Source organism: Sapajus apella, unplaced genomic scaffold, assembly GCF_009761245.1.
Source record: "Sapajus apella isolate SASKATOON/1434 unplaced genomic scaffold, GSC_monkey_1.0 scaffold3, whole genome shotgun sequence".
NCBI lineage: Eukaryota > Metazoa > Chordata > Mammalia > Primates > Cebidae > Sapajus > Sapajus apella.
In genome coordinates, this window is record NW_022436943.1 from 66,841,820 (window position 1) to 66,867,805 (window position 25,986).

Genomic DNA, 25,986 nt, shown 5'->3' on the forward strand with positions numbered 1-25,986 from the left:
TATATATATATATATTTTTTTGAGACGGAGTTTCACTCATGTTACCCAGGCTGGAGTGCAATGGCGCGATCTTGGCTCACCGCAACCTCTGCCCCCTGGGTTCAGGCAATTCTCCTGCCCCAGCCTCCTGAGTAGCTGGGACTACAGGCACGCGCCACCATGCCCAGCTAATTTTTTGTATTTTTAGTAGAGACAGGGTTTCACCATGTTGACCAGCATGGTCTCGATCTCTTGACCTCGTGATCCACCCGCCTCGGCCTCCCACAGTGCTGGGATTACAGGCTTGAGCCACCGCCCCCGGCCTAAAATAAATATTTATAGGGTTGTGTGCACCTACACACCAACAAGTAAGACCTCCCTCCTGCAAGGTGCCCCCTGGTTTCTCTGCCCATGACAGTGAAACTTCCTGTGTGATCTTGACTTTCCTCTTCCCTCTACCCTCTTCTTCTCCCCACCCCCCTGCCCCCCGAGTGCAGTTCCGTGATGCAGGAGGCCGCTTCTCTGAGGCTGTTCCTGCAGGGGTGTTCGTGCCTCTATGAGTGCCCATTTTACTTAACACGGGTTCCCTCTTCCTCCATTTGGGCCCTCTTCCCTCTGCGGGCTTTCGTCTGCCTCTGTGTGTCTGATGCCACGGCTCCGTCCTTGGCCCTCCTCCTGTTCTCCTCCATCCTCTGTGTTGCCAGGGACCTCTCATCTAGGGCTTTGGCTTCAGGGACCTCCCAGGGCATGATGGTTTCAGGTCTGTGCTTCCCCGTTTCCTTTCTCCCCAGAGCCCTCCTGCCTTTTTGCCTTTTTAAAATCTCCCCTGCAAGGTCCCATAAGCTCCTCAGGCCTTGTCTAACTCAGAGCTCCCGACTGCCAACCCCTCCTCCCCATGGCCCCCAGCCCTAATGCCCAGGCCAGAAACCCTGAACTCCCCAAGTCAGCTTTCTTCCCAGCTCACTTCCCACCCAGCAGCAAATCCCATCAATGGAGCGGTAGCTCAGAACTGCCTGTGATCTGTGCTCCTCTCTGTTCCCCTCTGCCCTTCCAGCTCCCCGCACAATTCCTGCAGCCTCCTGGTCCTTCCCCCCGACTCCCTCCCTGGGAGTGCATCTCTGCTTACAGCCCTCCAACAGATTCCAATGGCACACAGGGCTAAAGCTCGGAGCCACAACCTCCAAAGACACTGCCCGCCTTTCCCACCTCATCTCAGGCTGCCTCCTCCCTCATCCTCTCTTCTCTGACCATCCCAATCCGCTTGGAGCCTCTTGAGCACACCTAGCTCACACAGTCCTGCATCATGCCCTTGTGCTGCCCAAGACGCCCTTACCCCAGAGCTCCCCAGTCGGAGGGAACCTGACTTCCTTCTGGGCTCCCCCTAGATCACCAGCTCCAGGGGAGGAGGGACTTTCCCTGCCTAAGCGAAACTGAGCCCTCAACCCGAACCTAAGCTGGGTATTGCCACTCTAGGACATCTTGAGCCCCATCTTCCAGGCGGTGGTGGGGGGGGTCTCTGCACTTGGGCTGTTAATAACAGTTGCTCCCAGGGACAATCTAAAGGCATTTCAGTAGCACCCAGATCCTGCCCCAGAAATGGGCCAGCTTGCCCCTTGCCCACTGAGTTTGAGCGGCCTTAGGATTGGGGGTCAAGCAGAGAAGCCATGGTTCCAGGCAGAACTGGCTTCTTGGGCCTGCAACCTGGGCAGTCACAGAGGGTCCCAGGCTCAGAATGGCCCCATACTTGGGTTTTTGTTGTTTTGTTTTGTTTTGAAACAGGGTCTCGCCCCATCGCCCAGGCTGGAGTGCAGTGGTGCTATCTCAGCTCACTGCAACCTCTGCCTCCCAGGATCAAGTGATTCTCCTGGGACTTGATTCTAACTGGCACTACAGCACACATCACCACACCTGTTAATTTTTAGTAGAGCTGGGGTTTCGCCATGTTGGCCAGGCTGGTTTCAAACTCTGAGCTCAGGTGATCCACCTGCCTCGGGCTCCCAAAGTGCTGGGATTACAGGCATGAGCCACCGCACCCGGCCCATACTTGGTTTAAATTCTATGCTGTTGCCATCTTGAAATTTATTTGTTTGTTTATTTTTGGGAGTGGGAGGGAAGGAAGGAGGGATGGAAGGAAGGAAGGAAGGAATTTATTTATTATTATTATTTGAGTTGGAGTCTCACTCTGTCACCTAGACTGGAGTGCAGTGGCACTATTTTGGTTCACTGCAACTTCTGCCTCCTGGATTCAAGTGATTCTCCTGCCTCAGCCTCCCGAGTAGCTGGGATTATAGGCCCCTGCCACCACACCCAGCTGATTTTGTTTGTTTGTTTTCTTGAGATGGAGCCTTGCTCTGTGTCACCAGGCTGGGGTGCAGTGGTGCTATCTCAGCTCCTGCAACCTCTGCCTCCCAAGTTCAAGTGATTTCAAGCCTCGGCCTCCCGAGTAGCTGAGATTACAGGCACACACCACCATGCCCACTTAGTTTTTTGTATTTTAGTAGAGACGGTTTCACCATGTTGGCCAGGATGGTCTCGATCTCCTGACATTGTGATCCACCCGCCTCGGCCTCCCAAAGTGCTGGGATTACAGGCATGAGCCACCGCGCCCGGCCCATACTTGGTTTAAATTATATGCTATTGCCATCTTGAAATTTTTTTTTTGAGTTGGAGTCTCACTCTGTTACCTAGACGGGAGTGCAGTGGCGTTATCTTGGTTCACTGTAACCTCTGCCTCCTAGGTTCAAGTGCTTCTCCTGCCTCAGCCTTCCGAGTAGCGGGGAATACAGGTACCTGCCATCACACCCGGCAATTTTTAAAAATATTTTTAGTAGAGATGGGCTTTTACCATGTTGGCCAGGCTGGTCTCAAACTCCTGACCTCAAGTGATCCACCCACCTCGGCCTCCCAAAGTGCTGGAATTACACGTGTGAGCCACCATGCCCAGCCTATCTTGAAATTCTTAATAACTTTATTTTTATTGTTTATTTTTTTAGAGACTGGGGTCTCACTATGTTGTCAAGGCTAGCCTTGAACTCCTGGGTTCAAGCTCTCCCACCTCAGCTTCCTGAGCAGCTGGGACTACAGGCATTCACCACTGCACCCCACTCAATAACCTTCTAACTATGGGCTCCAAACTTAGATGTGGCATGGAGCCCTGCAAATTATGTAGCTGCTCCTGGATGCAGGGACACTCAGCTGACACTGCCTGAAGACCTGGAAAGCCAGGTGCTGCTTCCCCTGGGACTTCATGGCCCACGGCCTTCTCAGCTTCCACAACAGCCGTCAGCACCCAGGAGGCCCTCAGGTGCTTCAGTGAGAGTTGGGGGATCCACTGGACAAGGGAGTGTGGGCCTGGGTTCCAGTGGGGACTGGAAGCGGGTGTCAGAGGCGCAGGGCAGGGGTTCCAGCAGGAACGGGGAGTGGGTGTCAGGGCCGCCGGGTGAGAGTTCCAGTGGGCACAAGGAGTGGGTGCCAGGGGTGCTGCACATTCTCCGTCCTAGGAGGCCCTGGACACTGGCCCGGGACTCTCACGCCCACCCCCTCGGAGGCAAGTGGCAGCAGTGTGGTTATGAGCCAAGCATGCGCCCCTAGGCAGAGGGCTTGTCTAGCTGTACCCCACCTCATTGCTGGTTGGACTAGCAGCGGGCACCGGGCTCAGAATGGACCAATCAGATTCTGACTCCTGGATTCCACGCATTGGTCAGCACCTCTGAGGTCAGAGAGGACAATTTATTAAGTGCTGCTGGCTAAGAGGGGCTGGAGTTCCCAACCTCTCAAGTGATGGGCCCAACCCAGCAGCCTGGCCATATTCCATCCCTTGCTCCCAGCTGTTCCTGTGTTGGAACCCAAGCTCTGGGGTTTGCTTCAGTCGCCTGGAAGGCACAGGCTCCCTAAGGTCCTAGGAGTGCACCATGGTGGAAGCCATAGGCACCAGGGCACTTCCCCTGCCCCCAGAAAATGACCCGTGTGGAAGGTGAGACAACTTTATTGAAAGGAAGGCCAGTGAGTGGGACTCATATTCGATCTGCCCCAGAGTGGGGTGCTGGGAGGTTGGGAAGAACGCAGTCCTGGGGTGGGGGTGGCCCTCGGAGTCACACCTCCAGGTTGGACTGAGAGGAGCTGGCCTTGTCCACGAGGCTCTTGTGCAACACGGAGGGGGTGCTAGAGGGTGGCCAGTGGCGAACCACGTGCCGGTAGGAAGTGGCCAGGTAGTCGAAGTAGTTGATGTTGAGTTTCCGGGCCATGTAACGGCCCAAGTATTCCATTTGCTGTGGCGGCAGGTGGCGCTCAACTCGGGCCGGGACAGGACAGACCCCCGTCGCCATGAGGGCGACCCCTTCCCTTTCCAGGCAGCATTCCCAGTCCTGCCCGCAGCCCCGGCGCCCTCTCCACGGCCCCCAGCCCAGGACCGCGCTGTATTTACCCCACCCAAAGACCCTAACAGCGACCGGTGTCATCGTGTCCCGAGGAGGGCACGTGTCTGGGCGGGACCCACCTCGTAGTGCTCCGACAGCTGCACCAGCACCAGCGGCTCCAACCTGTGGCCGCCGAGGACCAGCTGGAAGAAGCATCTTCCGTAGGCTGCGGGGAGAGTGGGCTCAGCCGGCCTGCGCGCCCCTCCACGCTCCCAAGTGGCCTCCCCGTCCTCGGTCCCGGGTCCCGGGCGTCACCGTCGGAGCTGGAGGCCAGGCGCACGTAGACCAGGTGCAGGGGGCCCTGGCACACCGCGCGGCCCTGGATGGAGAAGTGGTACACGCCGCGCGGGTGGTTCAGCACCAGGCGGCGCCGCGGCAGCGATGACACCACCATCCACAGGCCCACCGCCACGCCGTACGCGGGGAAGACCCAGGTCTCCTGCTTCTGCACCTGTGGGCGGGCGCCGCGGGGAGCGCCTGAGCGGGTGCAGGGCGGGCCCGCGGGGGCGGAGGGCAGGGGGGGGGGCCGGGAGCTCGCACCTTTCTCAGGGAGCTGACGCTGACCAGGACCACGCAGACGGCGAGGAGCAGCATCCCCTTCCACAGCGTGTCCTGGTAGTACTCCAGCACGAAGACTAGGGGCGGCGCGGCGAGTGAGGACGCCCGGGCCTCCCGCAGCCGGGGTGGCGGCGCCGGGGCTGTGCCCGGAGTGGCTGGGTCCGCGCAGGGCTCGGGGCGGCAGCTGCAACTAGCCCGCCGCGTTTCCGCCCCCGGGAGCACCGGCCGGCCCGCCCGCGGCCCCTGGCCCTGCCCACCCGGCTCCGCGCCATTCAGGCCTCGGCCCGGCTCCCTCCTCCCAGACGTGCCGCGCCCCGCCCCGCCCCGCGCGCACCGTTTGGCTGCTGCTGCTCGAACGGGAAGAAGCTGTTGTTCTTAAGGCACCTGGCCAGGCGACGCTCGGGGCAGAAGAGTCCTAGGGACCACAGCCGGAAGCGCCAGCCGAAGGAGGTCGCGCGCAGGCCGCGGGCCCGGCCCTTACGGACCTGCCCCTTAGGGCTCTGGGTCAAGCAGAGGTGGTCAGCCTGGCCGCTCGCCCGCCGCCGTCGCCCACTGCCCACAACGGCGCGCCTACCTGGCTGTGCAAATTCTCCAGGGCTGCAGGCCCAAGAAGGAGCAGGAGCTCACAGAGGACCGGCAGGGCAGCAAGGCCACGTAGCGGCCCGGGGAGGGGGGGACCGCACACGCGTTCTAGAAGTTCTGGGCGGGTTCTAGAAGGGGCCACTCTGTTGACCACCCCTTAGGGAGTGCTGGACTGAGGTCCCACAGTGGGAATGAGCTTCTTGACCAGTCCATGCACTGGAGGCCCCTGTGTGGCCTGTTCACTGCCCTCATCTGAAGGGTGGACTCCCCAGGCCTGAGGTGGAGAGAAATCTGCAGGCAGGGACCCCTCAATGAACCCCACGGCTGGGCGGGGCCCCACCTCTACACCCACATGCAACCACCAACAGCTCACCAGTGTTCCCGAGGGTGGGACATACACACACTGGGTCCCTCAGTTGGCAGGCAAAGGCATAGCCACCTGCAGGCTCAAGAACCCTTGGGCCACCCTGACCCCACAACACACAGGCTCTGGGCTGGCTGTAGCCCCAGTGGCACCATCAGGTATAACCCGTTGCCCAACCTTACCCTGAGGACCACACACACAGAGCTCCTAAAAAAGTTTTATTTTAACAAAATGCTCCAATATCTGAAACTGGGCAAAGGTGGGTGGGGGGCAGGCTGGCTGAAGTGTCCCAGGTCTGTGGCTGCCTAGCTGGGCGAGGAGCTGGTGAGCAGCTGCTCCAGACACCACTGGACTTCCTCCAGGCCCCGGTAGGCCCGCTTCAGGCCCCGGGGAAGGCAGCGGCAGGACTCCAGGTTGAGGTAGAGCAGGCCTGGGCAGCTGCTGATCACAGAGCTGTGGGCAGGGCAGGCCACAGGAAGTTGAGCCATTGCCTGGAAGACTTCCCTCAGAAGGGCTTAGGCCAAGCTAGGGAGCTGTGCCTGCTGCTGCTCCACACCTGGCTCTGCCACCCATAGCCACCAAGGCCAAGCCCAGTTGCCCTGGTGTCCCCAAGCCCAGCCCACGAAGGTGCTGGGACAGTACGCATGCCCCTCTGACCCCTGGAGGTCTCAGGCCAGGCAGGACACCATTTTCAGACCCCAGGCAGACGCAGTGACAGCCACACTGGCTCCAGGGACTGGGGGAGGGGATGCTGACCTGACTGTGCTTGGTGTGACCCTGGTGCCCCTGAGATTAAGGGAGCACAGGGCTGGGTGCGAGCCCCCAGGGGTGCTTAAGAAGGCAGCCAGGGCCTGCTCCAGGTCCTTCTCACTGAACCCCTGGCCACTCAAGTCCAGTTCTCGCAGGGTGTGGCACCACTTCTGGGTCAACAGGGGGCTGCCCTCCTTGGCTAGAGTCAGCCGGTCTGAGGTGCCATACAAGCCCAGATGAAGCTGTTCCAGCTCTGCAGTGAGAGGAGTGAGCATAAGCTGCTGGGTGGCAAGGGTCCCCACACATCACCCACCCGGCCACCACCCAGGACCGCTGACCCCGGCACGGCAGATCTTGAAGGCCAGCTGGTGTGATGCGCGCACAGCCACGAAGATCCAGCAAGCGCAGGTTGGGAGAGCCGTGGAGCAGGCGGCCCAGGACCTCGTTGCTCACAAAGTTGCAGGTGGAGCTCGCCAGGCAGAGCTCCTCCAGGCTAGGGAAGCCTGGTCCGGGAGCAGCCCCTCGTCCAGGAGGCTTGGGCAGCCACATCAGGTTCAGCAGCCGCAGCACCTGGGAACAAGGCCTAGGCTGTAGATGGGGGAGGGTGTCACAGGTGGGAGGGGTGGGGAACCAGGTACCTGGAGCTGGGGACAGCCTTTCTGCAGAGCCTCGACAGGCAGCTGGAGGGGAATGCTATTGCGGTTGATGTCGGTGCTCACCTCCAGGACCTGGAGGTGGGGGCAGCAGCTGCCCTGCAGAGATGGGGGGTGTCACGGGGTCAGTGGTCTGGCAGTCCCCAGCTCAGCATCTGGCTCAGCTCCCACCAATGCCAACCTACCAGCAGTGCGCCCAGGATGGCTGTTGTCTGGGAGCTGTAGGTCAGCCACAGCTTGCGCATTCGGGGCCCTGCCTCCTCCAAGAAGCTCACCACAGCTGTGGACTCCACCTGAGGCCCCAGTACAAGAGAACCTGTCACCCCAGCCTGGGCTTTTTCAGGGACCCTTGGGACACAGGGCTCACCATGGAGTGCTGTAGGTCCAGGCTATGGAGCTGGCAGCAGGCTTTGGCTAGCATGACCAGAGCATCAGCAGTCACACCGTGGCAGCCGGAGAGTTTGAGGAAGGTGAGTCGAGGACAGGACTCACCTACCAGCTGCGGGGAGACAGAGGGCCAGCTGGGGTTGGGAAAGGGCAGGCTAAGATCCACGAGGGAAGCAGACAGGTGGCTGGTGCCAGCCCCACTTTACCACCTTAGCTGTGACCTCCTTTATGCCCATGTCAGGTCTACCTGGGTGTCCCTGCCTCTGACACTTCCCTCCTGGAGGAAACAGCAGGAAAAGAGAACCAAGCAGGCAGGCAGGCATCCCCATGGAGCAGCGTTAGGCCCCCAAGGTGCCTGACCCACTTCCTAGTGTACTGAACAGTCCCAGAGGGTCACAGCTGGTGTGCAGGGCAGCCTGAAGCTCTCACCTTCAACACGGGTTGTACCTGAGACTTCCAGTGGATGAGGGTCAGCCTCTGGAGCTGTGAAAACCTGGGCCGACAGCAGAGGCAGAGCTGCACTAATGTTCCCACAGGAGTCCTTCCCACCCAAAACCTTGGTGCAGGGAGACAGAAGGGGCCTGGAGCCAGGGGATAAGGAAAAGAGGGAACCCCTCACCGACTGGGCATAAGCCACTCCAGGGAAGCAAGGAGCTTCTTCTCCGCCTTGACTCTGCCGTTGGCAGGCCGGCTGGCCAGCGGGGGCGACAGGGTCACGGTGTGCCAGAGCGCGGGTTGGGAGGCGGCCTCTTGCCAGCGGCGGCACACGCGCGCAGCCCTGGGAAAATAGCGCTGTTGAGGGTACCGGCCCCTTAGTAGGCGATGCCCCCCTCTCGCAGCGCAGTGGATAGCCGGCTCAAAGCTGAGCCCCTGAGGCTCCAACCGGGCGACTAAGGGACTGTGCTCTCGGACGGCGGCGTGTGCGCCCCGATGCTTTCGCCCTCCGCCCCCGCCCGGGCCACCGCTCGGACCTCATCTGGCCCAAGCCCCTGAGCTCGGCGGCGGGCCCGGCTGCAGCGTTACCTGCCGAGGAAGGGCATGGGCCCGTCCGCCGCCACCAGCAACCTGAAAATCTGCACCAGGACTTCCAAGGGAATGCGGTCTCCCCAGCCCGCGTCTGGCCCGTCCTCGGGCGTGGGCGCGGGCTGGGGCCTCAGCCTGGCCTTGGGCTTGGGCTTGGCAGCGCGGGGGCCCGGGGGCGGCTGCCGGGGAGCGCGGCGTGCAGCGCGCCGCTGTGCGCGGGGTCGGGCGGGCCCGGGTTCGGACAGCACCAGCAGCATGCTGTCGGACTGCAGCAGGTGGTACCCCGAGCCGCTTGGCGCCAGCCGGTCCCACCACCAGTCCTCGGCCGAGCGGGCCCGCGGCGCGGCTCGGGCTCTGCGCCGTACCCAACGAGACGCCGGGGCAGCCATGGCCGCCGACTCCGCTCGGGCAGTCCCGGGGAGCGGAAGGGGCGGGCCTACAGACACCCGCCGGCTCCACTCAGCGCCAGCCTACCGACCAGCTTCCGGGGCGGGACTTCCGGCCGTGGGCCGCGCTGGGTCGGGCCCGGAGCCGCAGTGAGGGTATCGGATCCTGTCTGGCGCCGCGCCCTCAGCGCGCGGGACTGCGGTGGCGCTCCTGGGCCAGACGACGGCGTCCCGGCGTGGCCAGAAGCCGTCATTGGAGCGGGCGCGAAAGGGGCGCGGGACGGGACGCGCAGGGGCCGACGGCGTCCGGGCGTGACCAGAAGTCGGCATTGGAGCGGGAGCACACGCGGCGCGGGACGGGGACGCGCAGGGGCCGGACTGCTCCCGGTCACCCACCCGATGCTGGCACAGCCGCCCCGGCCCCTCCCCTGGCATCTGACCTGCTCCCTGCGGTCCCGGGCACGCAGAAGCCCTGGGGCGTGCGTGGCTCCTGCCGGTAGGCGCCCTGGCCTGGGGTCCGGCGGGCGGTGGTGGTTGCGGTGACTCCAGCCCCGCCTGGCCCTGAGCAGGCGGCTCCACCCGCTCCTTCCGCCTCCTCCCCTGGGCCTGCGGCACCTCGGGCGGGTTTCCCGCTTTCCTGCCTGCCGGCGGTCCAGACTGCCGGGCGGAGCTGCTGGGCACGTTTTAGCCAATGCTCCCCATCCCCACTCCGGCCCGGGGCTCCTCCAGCTCGCCTGTTGGTGGTGGCCTCACCCTGTTCTGACTCCGGCTCGGGGTCCTCAGTGCTGGTCTGTTTCTTTCAAGCTAAAAGAGGTCTTAAGTTCCCAGAAGAGTCAAGCGTTTCCGGACCTCGGTGGGAAAAGAACTGGCTGTGACCTTTGCCCTGACCTTGAGGGGCCTAGCCTCGTGCTCAATGGCAGCACCCACGTCCGGCCGTCCGGTGCTGACCCACGTGCTAGTGGCTCTCTTCGGCATGGGCTCCTGGGCTGCGGTCAATGGGATCTGGGTGGAGCTACCTGTGGTGGTCAAAGACCTTCCCGAGGGTGAGTGGGAGGAGGTGCAGGTGGGCCCAGGAAGGTGGGCTTTCGCTTCCCTTGGGTGTCATGCCCCTGACATGGCCTCCTCCCTTCCCTGCAGGTTGGAACCTCCCCTCCTACGTCTCTGTGCTAGTGGCTCTGGGGAACCTGGGTCTGCTGGTGGTGACCCTCTGGAGGCGGCTGGTCCCAGGAAAGGGCGAGCGGGTCCCCATCCGGGTGGTGCAGGTGCTGAGCATGGTGGGCTCAGCTCTGCTGGCCTCTCTGTGGCACTACGTGGCCCCAGTGGCAGGACAGCTGCATTCCGTGGCCTTCCTAGCCCTGGCCTTCGTGCTGGCGCTGGCATGCTGTGCCTCTAATGTCACGTTCCTGCCCTTCCTGAGCCACCTGCCACCTCACTTCCTACGGTCGTTCTTCCTGGGTCAAGGCCTGAGTGCCCTGCTGCCCTGTATGCTGGCCCTAGTGCAGGGTGTGAGCCGCCTTGAGTGCCCACCAGCCTCCACCAACGGCACCCCTGGTCCCCCGCTCAACTTCCCTGAGCGTTTTCCCACCAGCACCTTCTTCTGGGCACTGACCTCCCTTCTGGTCACTTCAGCTGCTGCCTTCCAGGGTCTCCTGCTGCTGTTGCCACCACCACCATCTGTACCCACAGGGGACTTAGGATCAGGCCTCCAGGTGGAAGCCCCAGGAGCAGAGGAAGAGGTGGAAGAGGCCTTGCCATTGCAAGAGCCACCAAGCCAGGCAGCAGGCACCCCCCCTGGTCCAGACCCTAAGGCCTATGGGCTTTTCTCGGCCCGCAGTGCCTGCCTGCTGGGCCTGCTGGCCACCACCAACGCACTGACCAACGGCGTGCTGCCTGCTGTGCAGAGCTTTTCCTGCTTACCCTACGGGCGTCTGGCCTACCACCTGGCTGTGGTACTGGGCAGTGCTGCCAATCCCCTTGCCTGTTTCCTGGCCATGGGCGTGTTGTGCAGGTACACAAGGGCCCCCTAGCCCCTGGGTGGGTGGAACTCAGGGCTGGGAGCCAGGTCCTGGCACAGTCAGCCCTGACTCTCTGCTCACCCATTGCAGGTCCTTGGCAGGGCTGGGTGGCCTCTCTCTGCTGGGCGTGCTCTTTGGGGCCTACCTGATGGCACTGGCAATCCTGAGCCCCTGCCCACCCCTTGTGGACACCTTGGCAGGAGTGGTCCTCGTGGTGAGCACGGGGGTGGGGGGGGCGTGACATGGGGCGGGGGTATTCCCCTGGAGCAGATGCGTCTCACGCTCAGCCTGCTACTGTGTCCCCTCAGGTGCTGTCATGGGTGCTGTGTCTGGGCGTGTTCTCTTACGTGAAGGTGGCAGCCAGCTCCCTACTGCATGGCGGGGGCCGGCCGGCATTGCTGGCCGCTGGCGTGGCCATCCAGGCGGGCTCTCTGCTGGGTGCTGTCGCCATGTTCCCTCCAGTCAGCATCTACCACATGTTCCACAGCAGAAAGGACTGTGTAAATCCTTGTGGCTCCTGAGCCTGGGCAGGTGGGGACCCCGCTCCCCCATCCTGTATTTACCTCAGTGCTGCCACCGTGCCTGAATGCCGCAGCCCAGGAGGCCCCCGCGCCGGCACACTCATGGACACTCACACACTCCGTAGGAGACCCTAGCTTTCCAGGTGGGGGTCAGGGGCAAGGACCAGGCTTGGAGCCAGGGACTGGCTGGGGCTGTAGGGTAAGCCCCGGGGTCTGGGACTTACATGTGGCTTGTGTAATAAAACATTTTTATGTAATGAGTTGGCATTAATTCTTTGAGAACTTCTCTTTGTATGGATGCTTCCCTGAGCCAAAGCCATGGCCTGGCCTGTGTAGCAGAAGCCGCCTCTCCCCAGGCCCTGGGCAGGTCCTTGCCCTCTGCAGGCCGGTCTCACGGATCATGCAGCCACACCCTCTGAGCCCAGACTCCCCCACATTGCTTCCTGGAACTGCCCTGAGCTCTCTGGGCCCACACAGGCTACCATGCTCAGAGGAGTAGGAGGCTCTCCTCCAGGCAAGGCCACTGTTCCACAAGCATCTCTTAAGGGCACGAGGGTCAGTCAGGATGGGGCTGTGACATGCTGAGCTCCCAGTCCACCCTCACTCCTGGAATGACTCGTTGCCTGCTGGCTTCCCAGGAGTATCCTGCTAGGGATTTACACTGGGGGGTTGGTGTGCAGACCCCAGGGTGCTCAGTGCGGGGGGACTCAGAAGAGATAGAGATTCTAGCCCATTGAGACCCTTTGGCCTGAGCATTGCCGCCTCCAGCCTCTCAGCGCCAGCTCCTTCTGCAATCAGCCCCGCAAAGGTGTGAAACTCTTCAGGCAGACTTGGCTACAGCTGCCTTCTCCCTGAGCTGCTGGCACACTGCCCCTGGCCCCGGGCAGCCTGGGCCTGTGCATGTTGCCATTTGCAGGGAGCAGACCATGGCCTGTTCTGGGCTGGGTGGTTCTCAGGCTCCCACAAAAAGGGCTGGAGGTGCAGAGAAATTGAGAGGAGCCCCTGAGCTTGGCAGCAAGGACCTGGAAGAAAGTGCTGGGGGAGGCCGTGCCAAGGTGGGAACCTGGCTTTTTTCACTGTGTGGGCAGCCACCCCCGGGAGGCAGGGCACCAGACTGTAATCCAGTGTGGCTGGCCTGGCAGCAAGGCCTGTTCTCACAGGCAAGAGGCCCCACTTCTGCATAGGGGCCCCTGCAGCCGCAGGGAGTGGGTAGGCAGGCGCTGGGGAAGATGAGTCCGTTCCTGCTGCCCGAGGGCCGCCTAGGACAGTTCTGCTCTCCAGACGCTTTTTCTGACTGTCCTTGAGTTGGCCTGCACACGGGCCTTTGAAGTGCCCGGCCTTCCTCCCTGCTTCTGCTCCCTCCTGTCTTGGCAGGACCATCAGAGGAGGAAGGAGCCCTCGTGACCGGGAAAGCCTCTGGTCTGGGGCCCCATCAAACGTCAGGGGCGGGCCAGCTTCCAGGGGACTTGGGACCTCCCAGCCCTGAGAGCAGTGGTCACCGCCAGGTCCAGCCTTCCAGGATGCTGCTGCCTGAGGCTGGGCCCCTGCCCAGCTGACCTGGCTACTTCCTTTTGGGGGTTGCAGGTATTGAGGACTCTAGGGGCTGGGGGCTGCAAGTTGGCTGTGAGCAGAAGTGGCCTGGTAAGAGAAGAAAGATTCTGAGGGAAGATGAGGACAAGGATGGGATGAGGCAGGTGGTATTGGTGGCAAGGCCACAGACAGCAGGGCTCCTGGTCTCATGCTGTCTCCCTTCCCCTCATCACTCTGCCCCTGCCCCGTCAGCACCGGTGCTTGGGGCCTGCCCTCTCCTGTCCACCCTGGGCTGGAGGCTGGTGGAGCGACCTCCCAGCTTTCTCCTGGCTTCCTTCCCATGGAGCAGCGATCAAAGACATCCATGGGGCCCCTGCTCTGTGCCACAGTCACCAGGGCCGCAGAGGAGCAAGGTGCACAGGCCCGAGTGAGGAATCTGCTGCCTTCTGAAGTCCCCATGCGCTTCCTGCCCATATCCCTATTTTGACCTCCACCTCAGTTCCTACAGTAGGAACTGGGGCGGGGGTCAAAATGATAACAGCAGGAAAGTGCCTCAGCTTTGAGTGCTGCTTACTTACGGTTTCCCAGGGCTCAGTCCAGGGCCAGAGCCCGGCCTTGCGGAGGCAGAACAGCCCGCTGTGAAGGGCTTGCCGGGATCAGGATGCCTACCACCACCAGCTGCACAGCAGGTGGCCAGAGGCTTCCGGAGACTCTGCCTCAGCACTTTGGGAGGCTGAGGAGGACGGATCACCTGAGGTGAGGAGTTTAAGACCAGCCTGGCCAACATGGCAAAACTCTGTCTCTACTAAAAATACAAATATTAGCTGGGCATGGTAGCAGGCACCTGTAATTCCAGCTACTCGGGAGGCTGAGGCACAAAAATCGCTTGAACGTGGGAGAAGGAGGTTGCGGTGAGCTGAGATCATGGCATTGCACTCTAGCCTGGGCAACAGAGTGAGATTCTCTCTCAGAAAAAAAGGCCAGATGATGTGGCTTATGCCACCTCAGCACTTTGGGAGGCTGAGGCAGGCGGATCACCTGAGGTCGGGAGTTCAAGACCAGCCTGACCAACATGGAGAAACACCGTCTCTACTAAAAATACAAAATTATCTGAGTGTGGTGGTGCATGCCTGTAAGCCCAGCTACTCAGGAGGCTGAGGCAGGAGAATTGCTTGAATTCAGGAGGCAGAAGCTGAAGTGAGCCAAGATTGCACCACTGCACTCCAGCCTAGGCAACAAGAGCGAAACTCTATCTCAAAAAAAAAAAAAAAAACCAGCAGGGCCGGGCGCGGTGGCTCAAGCCTGTAATCCCAGCACTTTGGGAGGCTGAGGCGGGTGGATCACGAGGTCAAGAGATCGACACCATCCTGGTCAACATGGTGAAACCCCGTCTCTACTAAAAATACAAAAAATCAGCTGGGCATGGTGGCACGTGCCTGTAATCCCAGCTACTCAGGAGGTTGAGGCAGGAGAATTGCCTGAACCCAGGAGGCGGAGGTTGCGGTGAGCCGAGATCGCGCCATTGCCCTCCAGCCTGGGTAACAAGAGCGAAACTCCGTCTCAAAAAAAAAAAAAAAACCAGCAGAGAAGGGCCAGCCAGGCTGTGGCCACCACATGCAGCTGCCTCTCCCAGGTGTGTGGCCATCCTGTCTGACGCTAATCCCGTGCGTGTGGGGACTACTGGTACATGTCACCACACCTGGCTAATTTCCGTATTTTTAGTGGAGACAGGGTTTTACCATATTGGCCAGATGGCCTTGATCTCTTGACCTCATGATCCGCCCACCCCAGCCTCCCAAAGTGCTGAGATTACAGGCGTGAGCCACCGTGTCTGGTCCTAATTTTCTTTTATTTTTTGTAGAGACAGGGTCTCACCATGTTGCCCAGGCTGATCACGAACTCTTGGGCTCCCAAGTGATCTTCCTGCCTCCACCTCCCAAAGTGCTGGGATCACAGGTATGAGCCACGGTGCCCAGCCACGCCCCTTGATGTAGATTTGCTCAGAGAACCCACCGACTGACATGGGGACGTGGACAGTGGTCCTGTAAGGGGCTCTCTTGATTCCACTGAATACACAAAGTACTCAGGGAGCCCACCTGACAAGGAGGAACCCCAGGGCAAGCAGAGCTGGGGGGACACAGCAAGAGGCAGGGCCCTGACCACATCCCTGGCCACCTGGGGCTGGTGGCGCCTGAGCGAGTGTCCCTTGGGCTTCGAGTCCCAGGATACCTGGTTCTCCCAATCCGTCCAGCCCAGTTTCCACAGTTACCCAGTTTTCTCAGTACTAGACCATCCCCCAGGCCCTAGACCCTCATGTCTGGTTACCCTGTAATGACTCAACAGGTTTTTAGTGCCAATTCTTGGAGGTAGGAGTACTCCAGTAAACAGAGTTTAATGAACACAAAGCTAGCCATTTAGAAGGACAGGAAGAACTTAGAGGCAAGGATTTTACTTTTTTTGTTGTTGTTTTTGAGATGAAGCCTTGCTCTGTCGCCCAGACTGCAGTGTAGTGGTGTGATCTTGGCTCGCTGTGACCTCCACTTCCCCCTGCACCCCCAGGTTCAAGCTATTTCTTCTGCCTCAGCCTCCTGAGTAGCTTGGATTTCAGGCATGCACCAACACACCCAGGCATTTTTTTAATATTTTTAGTAGAGACAGTGTTTCACCATGTTGACCAGGCTAGTCTCCAACTCCTGACCTCAAGTGGTTCACCCACCTGGGCCTCCCAAAGTGCTTGACACCTGGCTGAGACTAGGATTTTTCAAGGATACTTTGGCAGGCAGAGAACTAGGGAATGCGGAATGCTGGTTGGTTGGGGATGCCATCATATGAGTGTGGAAAACTGTCATCACACACTGCATCTGTCTCTGTAGAGCCACAGATCTGGTTGAATTATGAGTCCTGGTTAGGGTAGAGTCAGTCGGGCATCAGAATGCAAAAGGCCTCGCCGGGCTCAATTGCTCACGCCTGTAATCCCAGCATTTTGGAAGGCCAAAGGGGGCATATCACAAGGTCAGGAGTTTGAGACCAGCCTGGCCAACATGGTGAAAACTTGTCTCTACTAAAGATACAGAAAAAAAAATTAGCCCAGTGTGGTGGCGTGCATCTGTAATATCAGGTACTTGGGAGGCTGAGACAGAAGGATTATTTGAACTGGGGAGGCAGAGGCTGAGGCAGGAGAATCACTTGAACCCGGGAGGCAGTGAGCCGAGATCCCACCACTGCACCCTGGTCTGGGCGACACAGCAAGACTCCATCCCCCCAAAAAAAACCAAAAAAAACTGCAGACTAATATTCCTTATGAACAACACAGACGCAAATACCTTCAACAAAATACCAGTAAACGGAAAGCAGCAGGATAGAAATAGAAGCGTATGCTCTGAAGGCCGGGCGCGGTGGCTCAAGCCTGTAATCCCAGCACTTTGGGAGGCTGAGGCGGGTGGATCACGAGGTCAAGAGATCGAGACCATCCTGGTCAACACGGTGAAACCCCATCTCTACTAAAACTACAAAAAATTAGCTGGGCATGGTGGTGCGTGCCTGTAATCCCAGCTACTCAGGAGGCTGAGGCAGGAGAATTGCCTGAACCCAGGAGGCGGAGGTTGCGGTGAGCCGAGATTGCGCCATTGCACTCCAGCCTGGGTAACAAGAGCAAAACTCCGTCTCAAAAAAAAAAAAAAAGCGTATGCTCTGAACAAGTCGAATTTATTCCAGGAATGTGGCTGGGCCAGGTGACTCACGCCTGTAATCCCAGCACTGTGGGAGGCCGAAGCAGGCAGATCACCTGAAGCCAGGAGTTCAAGACCAGCCTGGCCAACATGGTGAAACCCCGTCTCTACCAAAAATACAAAAATCAGCCGGGCGTGGTGGTGGGTGCCTGCAATCCCAGCCAACTGAGATGGCATCACTGCACTCCAACCCAGACGACAGTGCAAGACTCCGTCTCAAAAAACAACAACAAAAAGTATTCCAGGCATGCAAAGTTGGTTTAAGATGAGAAAATAAATGCAGTACACCATATTAATAAAATAAAGGACATAAATAACATGATCTCTCAATGGATTCCAAATCAATTCCAATTTCCACCTGAGAGTGGTGGCCTATGCCTGTAGACCCACCTACGTGGAAAGCTGAGGTGGGAGAATGGCTTGCCGTAATTGGACCACTGTCCTCGACTTGAGCAACAGAGCCAGACCCTGTTTTGAAAGAGGGAGAGAGAGAAAAAAGGAAGGGAGGGAGGGAAGGAGGGAGGAAGGGAAAAGCTTAACAGAATCTGGCCAGGCACAGTGGCTCAAAGCTAGAATCCCAGCACTTTGAGAGGCCAAAATGGAAAGATCACTTGAGCCCAAGAGTTTGAGACTAGCCTAGGTGAAACCCCATTTCTTTTTTTTTTTTTTTTTTTTTTTTTGAGACGGAGTTTCGCTCTTGTTACCCAGGCTGGAGTGCAATGGCGTGATCTCGGCTCACCGCAACCTCCGCCTCCTGGGTTCAGGCAATTCTCCTGCCTCAGCCTCCTGAGTAGCTGGGACTACAGGCACGCACCACCATGTCCAGCTAATGTTTTGTATTTTTAGTAGAGACGGGGTTTCACCATGTTGACCAGGATGGTCTTGATCTCTTGACCTCGTGATCCACCCGCCTCGGCCTCCCAAAGTTCTGGGATTACAGACATGAGCCACCGTGCCCAGCCAGGTTGTTTTTTTTTTTTTTGAGATGGAGTCTCCCTCTGTTGCCCAAGCTGGAGTGTGGTGGCACAATCTCGGCTCACTGCAGCCTCCACCTCCTGGGTTCAAAGGATTCTTCTGCCTCAGCCTCTAAGTAACTGGGATTACAGGCACCTGCCACCACGTCCAGCTAATTTTTGTATTTTTAGTAGAGATGGGATTTCACCAGGTTGGCCAGGCTGGTCTTGAATTCCTGACCTCAGGTGATCCACCTGCCTGGGCCTCCCAAAGTGTTGGCATTACAGGCCTGAGCCATCACACCCAGCTAAGTTAATTAAAGGAAATTTCAACACACTGTCATTTCCTAGGACTGCCAGAACAAATTATCACAAATTTAGTGACTTAAATTTGGTGCAAAATTTTCTTCTCAGTCACTTTGCAAGCCAGGGACCTCCAGCTGGCAATGCCAAGGATTACAAGGTCAGGAGTTCGAGACCATCCTGGCCAGGGCCAGGCGCGGTGGCTCACGCCTGTAATCCCAGCACTTTGGGAGGCCGAGGCGGGTGCATCACAAGGTCAAGAGATCGAGACCATCCTGGCCAACATGTGAAACCCCATCTCTACTAAAAATACAAAAATTAGTTGGGCGTGGTGGCAGGTGCCTGTAATCCCAGCTACTGGGGGTGCTGAGGCAGAAGAATTGCTTGAACCCAGGAGGCAGAGGTTGCAGTGAGCCAAGATCACACCACTGTACTCTAACCTGGGCAACAGAGTAAGACTCTGTCTCAAAAAAAAAAAAAAAAAAAAAAAAAAAAAGAATTTCAATGATTAGTCATGCAATGTATGTTCTGGCTTTAAAAAATAATAATTTAAAAAAACAGGTGAGGGGATTATTGAGTGATGAAAGCTTTCAGTGGACAGGGGTAGTGGGGTTGGTTCCCCTACCCAAAGGCAGAAAGTCCCCTCAATGTAGCTGAGTCTGGGGCTTTCACGGCTCAGAATTGTGGAGGGGCAGGCCATAGGCTGTCTTGGAAAAGGCAACAGTTGACTGGTGTAGGGTTAATATAAGAAAAGTCATGCCCAGTGTTTGCTCTAAGTTTCTTGGACCTTGGGAACTAAAGTTATCATTTCTTTGGCAGTAAGCCCGGGGCATTAGAAACTCATGATGACCCTGGCTTATTTCCGAGGAGCCGGGAATCTGGCTGATTCCCGTCTCTTTGAGAACCGTAAACAAAGCCAAGAATTGCTGTTACATAATGATAACGTTCGTGAGAGACAAGACAAAGAGCAGCTGATGTTTACTTTATGACCGAAGTTAAACTGCAACATATAAAATATAGACAAAAAACCAAAGAGACGGAGAGAGGGAAAAAGAGAGAGAGGAAGAGAGAGATTGCTGAGAGCTGTGACTTGCGCCTGGCCCGTGCTGCTGTAACGCCGGTGCTGGAGAGAGGGGAAAGGAGAGAGAGGAAGAGAGAGATTGCTGAGAGCTGTGACTTGCGCTTTGCCCGTGCTGCTGTAACGCCGGTGCTGAGTGTCCGGACGGACGGTCTCTGGGTATGTCCCTCTTGTAAATAAAATCCTCTTCCTTTACCTATATCCTTTTGTAAATAAAATCCTCTTCTTTTACCTTGTTATTCTCGGCTTGGTGTTTTCTTCTCACGAACCTGCCTCCAAATTATAAATCCGAGCTCGGTATCATTCCTGTTCTTAGCAACAGAACAACTGGTTAAAAAGCATTATTCAGGCTGGGCGCAGTGGCTCACATCTGTAATCCCAGCACGTTGGAGGCCAAGGAGGGCGGATCATCTGAGGTCAGGAGTTTGGGATCGGCCTGGCCAACATGGTGAAACCCCATTGGAAATGGGATCATTACAGATGAAATTAAACCAAGGGTCTTTAGACAAAGTCACTCTGGGTAAGGGCAGGCCCTGAATCCAATGACAGGTGTCCTTACGGGAGAAGGAAGACGGCGATTGAAGACACATCAAGAAAGGCTATCTGAAGATGGAGGTACAGACTAGGTGGGGTCATAACAGTGTTTCTTTTTGCGGGGGGCAGGGACGGAGTCTTGCTCTGTCGCCAGGCTGGGGTGCAGTGGGGTGCAGCGGCAAGATCTACTAAAAGACAAAAAATAGCTGGGTGTGGTGGCGCGTGCCTGTAATCCCAGCTACTCAGGAGGTTGAGGCAGGAGAATTGCCTGAACCCGGGAGGCGGAGGTTGCGGTGAGCCGAGATCACACCATTGCACTCCAGCCTGGGTAACAAGAGCGAGACTCCGTCTCAAAAAAAAAAAGAAAAAAGAACAAAACGGACAAACACAAACACAGGTCTGAAATCAGGTGTCAGCAGCATTGGTTCCCTCTGAGGCTCTGAGGAAGAACCTGCCAGCTCTCCTTCCTGCTGTGGAGCTGCCAGCTCCGGGCGCCCTCGGCTGTGACCCTCTCACTCCCATCTCACAGCCACCTTTGCGTGGCCTTTCCTGCTGTGTCTCCAATCGCCCTCTTCCTTCTCCTGCCGGCACACCTGCCACTGGATTCACGGCCCGCCCTTACCCACAGTGAGTTTGTCTAAGGACCCTCAGCCTAATTTTGTCTGTAATGATCCCATTTCCAAATAAATCTGCATTCCCAGGCTCTGGGGGTTAGGACAGTGTCTCTTTTTTGGGGGGGGCAGGGACGGAGTCTTGCTCTGTCGTCAGCTGGGGTGCAGTGGTGCAATCTCAGCGCACTGCAAACTCAGCTTCTCGGGTTCAAGTGATTTCCCTGCCTCAGCCTCCCAAGTAGCTGGGACTACAGGCATGCCACCACCACCCCGGCTAATTTTTTGTATTTTAGTAGAGACGGGGTTTCACTGTGTTGACCAGGATGGTCTCCACCTCTTGACCTCATGATCCACCCGCCTCGGCCTCCCAAAGTGCTGGGATCACAGGCGTAAGCCACCGCGTCTGACTTGGACGATGTACTTTTGGACAGTGTTCAGTCCAGGACACGTGAAATGAACATGTGCTCATTTTGTAGTTGTGTGAGAGCCATGCTTCTTCACACCTCTCTAGCCTCCTCTTTTTTGTTGTAGTTTTTGGTTTTTGAGATGGAGTCTCGCTCTGTCACTCAGGCTGGAGTGCAGTGGTGCGATCTCGGCTCACAGCAACCTCCGCCTCCCGGGTTCAAGCAATCCTGCCTCAGCCTCCCAGGTAGCTGGGATTATAGACGTGCACCACCACACCCAGCTAATTTTTGTATTTTTAGTAGTGATAGGGTTTCACCATGTTGGCCAGGCTGGTCTTGAACTCTTGATTTCAGGAGATCTGCCCGCCTTGGCCTCTCAGTGTTGGGATTACAGGTGTGAGCCACTGCGCCTGACCCCTTCTTTCTTTAATGGCAGTTTTGGAGAACAGAAAGACTGGGAACACAGGGCTTGGGGAACTTGGGAGTGCTGCGAGATGAGGGGGCAGGCTTGAGAGGAGTGAGCTGCATTTCTGGGGCTTGGATGGGGCAGGGGCTGTGGGCACGTGGGACCTGGGAAGGCTTTCACCATGCCCCTGGGCCCTGTGGCTCAGCTGTGTAACGGACTCCTCCCCGCACCCACAGGAGACAGGATTCCACACCCCGTCCTGGGCCCTGTAGCACGGACAGGATCCTAGGCCACGGAGTGGTTCCAGAGATGTGGAAACAGGACAGAGGCCATTCCTTTGTTCATTTTTGGGGGTGTTTCCCAGGAGTGGACGTCAGAGTCCTCCACCCGGCCCTTCCCACTGTGGGGCAGCTGTGGCGGTTGGTGGCCAAGGTTCCCTGTGATGGCAGTGCCCAGGCTTCTAGGCACACACTTTGCTCATGTCACAGCACAGATGCCTGGAGGCCTTACTGTGTCAGCCCACATGGCTTTCCTGGATCTGTTCCATCACACAGGAAAGGTTGCCGAGGGAGGCAGATGTTAGCAAATGAGAACACTTCAGAAAGCCAGGCCCTGGAAGGAGCCCCAGGTCCATCTGTCAAGCTGTAGTCTGTGCTTTGGGGATGAGCCACTGAAGACTGGAGGCCAATTCTGTCCTGCTAGCAAAGTGACGGGGGGCACAAAGAATCATTGATCCCGCATACTTGACCTTGGGGATGATGGGGACTTCACAGGAGACATGCCACAACAGAAGAGGCGCTAGAGGGTGGGAGGCACTGCCTTTCCCACCCCACTGAAGAGACACCTTTGGGTTCAGTCCCAGTGGAAGGAGCAAGAGGAGTGTAGGAGAAACAGGAGGAGCCATGAGGAAGGAGGAGGAGCCACGTGGGAGGAGGAGGAGGAGTCATGTGGGAGGAGGAGGAGGAGTCATGTGGGAGGAGAAGGAGGAGCCATGAGGGAGGAGGAGGAGGAGCCATGTAGGAGGAGGAGGAGATATGTGGGAGGAGGAGGAGGAGTCATGTGGGAGGAGGAGGAGGAGCCATGTGGAAGGAGGAGGAGGAGCCATGTGGGAGGAGGAGGAGCCATGTGGGAGGAGGAGGAGTCATGTGGGAGGAGGAGGAGGAGCCACGTGGGAGGAGGAGGAGGAGCCACATGGGAGCAGGAGGAGGAGCCATGTGGGAGGAAGAGGAGGAGCCATGTGGGAGGAGGAGGAGGAGTCATGTGGGAGGAGGAGGAGCCATGAGGGAGGAGGAGGAGGAGCCATGTGGGAGGAGGAGGAGTCATATGGGAGGAGGAGGAGCCATGTGGGAGGAGGAGGAGTCATGTGGGAGGAGGAAGAGGAGACATGTAGGAGGAGGAGGAGGAGCCATGTGGGAGGAGGAGGAGGAGCCATGTGGGAGGAGGAGGAGGAGATATGTGGGAGGAGGAGGAGTCATGTTGGAGGAGGAGGAGGAGTCATGTGGGAGGAGGAGGAGGAACCATGTGGAGGAGGAGGAGGAGCCATGTGGGTGGAGGAGGACCCATGTGGAAGAGGAGGAGGAGGAGGAACCATGTGGAGGAGGAGGAGGAGCCATGTGGGTGGAGGAGGACCCATGTGGAAGAGGAGGAGCCATGTGGGAGAAGGAGGAGTCATGTGGGAGGAGGAGGGGGAGCCATGTGGAGGAGTAGGAGGAGTCATTTGGGAGGAGGAGGAGGAGACATGTGGGAGGAGGAGGAGGAGATATGTGGGAGGAGGAGGAGCCATGTGGGAGGAGGAGGAAGAGCCATGTGGGAGGAGGAGGAGCCATGTGGAGGAGGAGGAGCCATGTGGGAGGAGGAGGAGCTGTGGGTAACACCCCCCACGGGCACCAAGGAGGGGGAGCTGTCCAGACCCCAGGCATAACTAGTGCCTGAAGAATATCTTAGTTTACAGTGTTATTGCTCAGCTGTTTCCTTTATATAATCCTTCATATATAATCATATATTAGTTTATAGAATTAGTGCTTGAAGTGTAACTTACTGCTTATATATACTGTATCTAGCATACTTAGTTCCATATAATCTTTCTATATAATCATATAGGTATTGTAGTCGGAGCTGTACTGACACATTTAGTGCTGACTTACAGAATCCTTCCATATAACCATATAGTAGTTTGTAGTAGGAGGAATGCCTAGAGCAGTCACAGAACAGAAGCAGTACATGGGAAAACAGCGAGACCAGGATGAGAACCAGAGATCCAGGTGGTGGCGTCCCTGCCTGAAAGGGCATACGCTGTATGGCAGGCTTGGAGCAAGAGCCCCTCCTCCTGATAAAGGAGTTGTAGTACCTTGCATCCAGTTCCTGTGGAAAGTCGGCCTCAGGCCTGAGATCCTGGAAGTAACGAGGGAGAAGAACCCCTCTGGTGTGACCAGTGATGGCGGCTCTACACCCTGTCAGTCTTTTCTCCCTTCTGTGCTGGCTCAAATCATCCTTCCATAAATATCTTAAGAGAAGAGCACAGGTCTGTCAGCTCCCACTGCATTGGCTTACAGTATCCTTCTATTAGAAATCCTTCCAAGTCTCCAGCCCCCAGATAAGAAGTGTTGCGCACGACACCTGCTACACACAGCCCACCTCCTTGCCTCGGTGACTTAATGGGGGTGGACCCCTTTTCTGTACACGACCCTCTGCTACTGCGCACGGCACGGCCCCCTACTGCACACGGCCCACCTCTCTGCCCAGGTGACATAATGGTGTGGTCCCCTCGCTTGTGACTCATGTGATTATGTAGGCCATATTACTAAGCCTATAGATGATGACCTCACTCATGACCCTGCCCCCTGCTTGTACCTAATAAATACAGATGCTCTTGGGCATTTGGGGACCACCACTGATCTCCGCTTACAGGTGATGTGGCCCCCCGAATCCAGATGCTCTTCACCAGTTCTTCAGTGTCCTGTCTCTTTACCTCTTGGATCCAGCACCTCAACACAGCATAAGGGACACCCCACGACCCTATGGGGCCTCCACAGCCCTACAAGGAGCCACTTGTGAGAGTTGTGAAAGACACTGAGGCCTAAAAACCTCTCACTTTCAGCTACTGTGCCACCCTTAGGCTAGGCTGGCTCAGGAGCCCTTGTGGACTCTACAAGGATGGTGTTTTATTTCATGTCACAGTGGGGTCTAGGAGGGCTTCCAGCCAGTAAGTCTCAGGACCCGTGTTGCCATCTGAAGATCCCTGACGTATTTGGGGATGGTGAGGCCAGTCCAGCAGCAGCCTTGCTGGCCACATGGTGTGTCTGGGCCTGGGCCCCTACCCAGCTAGGGCTGTCACAGTGAGGATTTTTTTTTTTTTTTTTTTTTTTGAGACGGAGTTTCACTCATGTTACCCAGGCTGGAGTGCAATGGCGCGATCTCGGCTCACGGCAACCTCCGCCTCTTGGGTTCAGGCAATTCTCCTGCCTCAGCCTCCTGAGTAGCTGGGATTACAGGCACGCGCCACCATGCCCAGCTAATTTTTTGTATTTTTAGTAGAGACGGGGTTTCACCATGTTGACCAGGATGGTCTCGATCTCTTGACCTCGTGATCCACCCGCCTCGGCCTCCCAAAGTGCTGGGATTACAGGCTTGAGCCACCGCGCCCAGCCAGTGAGGATGTTATATGTAAATTTTCGGTGCCACAAAAGAGGTAGCACTCAAATGTAAATTTCCTCAGCAAGGCAATTTACTTCTATAGAAGGGTGCAGCTCACAGATGGAACAATGGAGGGCACACCTGGACGAGGGCAGGGAAGGGGTTCTTATTCCTGACAGAGGTAGCCCCTACTGCTGTGTTGTTCCCCTATTGGCTAGGGTTAGACCACATAGTCTAGGCTAATTCCGATTGGCTATTTTATTTTTATTTTTATTTTATTTTTTATTTTTATTTTTTTTGAGACAGAGTTTCACTCATGTTACCCAGGCTGGAGTGCAATGGCGCGATCTTGGCTCACCGCAACCTCCGCCTCCTGGGTTCAGGCAATTCTCCTGCCTCAGCCTCCCGAGCAGCTGGGACTACAGGCACGTGCCACCATGCCCAGCTAATTTTTTGTATTTTTAGTAGAGACGGGGTTTCACCATGTTGACCAGGATGGTCTCGATCTCTTGACCTCGTGATCCACCCGCCTCGGCCTCCCACAGTGCTGGGATTACAGGCTTGAGCCACCGCGCCCGGCCCCGATTGGCTATTTTAAAGGGAGCAGGGTAAGAGCCAGAGTGGCGAGGTGAGTAGTTTGGCAGGAAGGACGGTTACACGCAGGTCCGAGCAGGTAGCCAGGGGTGACGTGGGTTAAAGCAGGTGACTGGAGCAGGTGGCCAGAATGTGTCAGGACAGAGTACAGGAGGGCAGAAGATGTGAACTACTGATTAGAACTGATGGAAAAGATTGTTTACTGAAACTACAAGGAAGTTAAACTTTAAAATGGAGAATTAAAGAATGCGAGAGCTGAGCATACTGACATCCTGATTCTTTGAAGAGAAACTTGGAATTCACTATATCTAATAAGGAGTAACAGCCTAGGGCACTACTGGAGGCTGTGACGTCACGGATGTGTCCAAGTGATGGTGACCAAGTGGGGCTGCGAACTGGACCCCAGAATCTGAAGCTCTGGCCCTGGGAAGGTCTCCCCATGGGCACGGGAGCTGCTCCAGGACCCCTTTGGCCAGTCTCCTGGTTGTTCTTCCAGTTCCCAGTCAGAGGCATTTCCTTGCCCCTTGCACAGGCTGGTGGTGAGTGGAGTCCTTAGGTTAAAGAGATATTCACTCGGCC

General features: G+C 57.4%; 3 protein-coding genes across 4 annotated transcripts; 1 reads left to right on the forward strand and 2 right to left on the reverse strand.

Moving 5' to 3' along the window:
• Positions 1-3,975: 3,975 nt before the first annotated feature.
• On the reverse strand, positions 3,976-6,053 carry TMEM249 (transmembrane protein 249). The gene is made up of 6 exons (XM_032257402.1): positions 6,017-6,053; positions 5,287-5,574; positions 4,935-5,029; positions 4,650-4,845; positions 4,475-4,560; positions 3,976-4,247 (listed from the first exon to the last, which is right to left on the reverse strand). Exons 1-6 carry the CDS (start codon positions 6,051-6,053, stop codon positions 4,071-4,073), a joined length of 879 nt encoding a protein of 292 aa, XP_032113293.1. The 3' UTR covers positions 3,976-4,070.
• A 50-nt stretch (positions 6,054-6,103) lies between these two features.
• On the reverse strand, positions 6,104-9,167 carry FBXL6 (F-box and leucine rich repeat protein 6). Of its 2 annotated transcripts, XM_032256159.1 has the most exons (9): positions 8,712-9,167; positions 8,308-8,466; positions 8,118-8,181; positions 7,669-7,800; positions 7,487-7,594; positions 7,287-7,400; positions 6,987-7,218; positions 6,655-6,901; positions 6,104-6,351 (listed from the first exon to the last, which is right to left on the reverse strand). In XM_032256159.1, the coding sequence occupies exons 1-9, from the start codon at positions 9,098-9,100 to the stop codon at positions 6,204-6,206; spliced, it is 1,593 nt and encodes a 530-aa protein (XP_032112050.1). In that variant the 5' UTR covers positions 9,101-9,167; the 3' UTR covers positions 6,104-6,203. The 2 variants fall into 2 exon arrangements, with proteins under 2 accessions (XP_032112050.1, XP_032112056.1); XM_032256165.1 differs by lacking the exon at positions 7,669-7,800.
• A 287-nt stretch (positions 9,168-9,454) lies between these two features.
• Positions 9,455-11,893, forward strand: SLC52A2 (solute carrier family 52 member 2). Its single transcript, XM_032256175.1, has 5 exons — positions 9,455-9,593; positions 9,902-10,140; positions 10,235-11,105; positions 11,203-11,326; positions 11,421-11,893. The coding sequence occupies exons 2-5, from the start codon at positions 10,011-10,013 to the stop codon at positions 11,631-11,633; spliced, it is 1,338 nt and encodes a 445-aa protein (XP_032112066.1). The 5' UTR covers positions 9,455-9,593; positions 9,902-10,010; the 3' UTR covers positions 11,634-11,893.
• The last annotated feature ends 14,093 nt before the right edge of the window (positions 11,894-25,986 follow it).

Coding starts and splice junctions, on each gene's coding strand:
- TMEM249 (XM_032257402.1), bottom strand. CDS start 6,053: ATGGTGCCACTGGGGCTACAGCCAGCCCAGAGCCTGT. Junction 4,561..4,649: donor CCTGGCCTCCAGCTCCGACG/GTGACGCCCGGG, acceptor CTCTCCCCGCAG/CCTACGGAAGATGCTTCTTC. Junction 4,248..4,474: donor AGCTGTCGGAGCACTACGAG/GTGGGTCCCGCC, acceptor CTGCCGCCACAG/CAAATGGAATACTTGGGCCG.
- FBXL6 (XM_032256159.1), bottom strand. CDS start 9,100: ATGGCTGCCCCGGCGTCTCGTTGGGTACGGCGCAGAGCCCGAGCCGCG. Junction 8,182..8,307: donor GAGTGGCTTATGCCCAGTCG/GTGAGGGGTTCC, acceptor CTGTCGGCCCAG/GTTTTCACAGCTCCAGAGGC. Junction 6,902..6,986: donor TCAAGATCTGCCGTGCCGGG/GTCAGCGGTCCT, acceptor CTCTCACTGCAG/AGCTGGAACAGCTTCATCTG.
- SLC52A2 (XM_032256175.1), top strand. CDS start 10,011: ATGGCAGCACCCACGTCCGGCCGTCCGGTGCTGACCCACGTGCTAGTG. Junction 11,106..11,202: donor GCCATGGGCGTGTTGTGCAG/GTACACAAGGGC, acceptor CACCCATTGCAG/GTCCTTGGCAGGGCTGGGTG. Junction 11,327..11,420: donor TGGCAGGAGTGGTCCTCGTG/GTGAGCACGGGG, acceptor GTGTCCCCTCAG/GTGCTGTCATGGGTGCTGTG.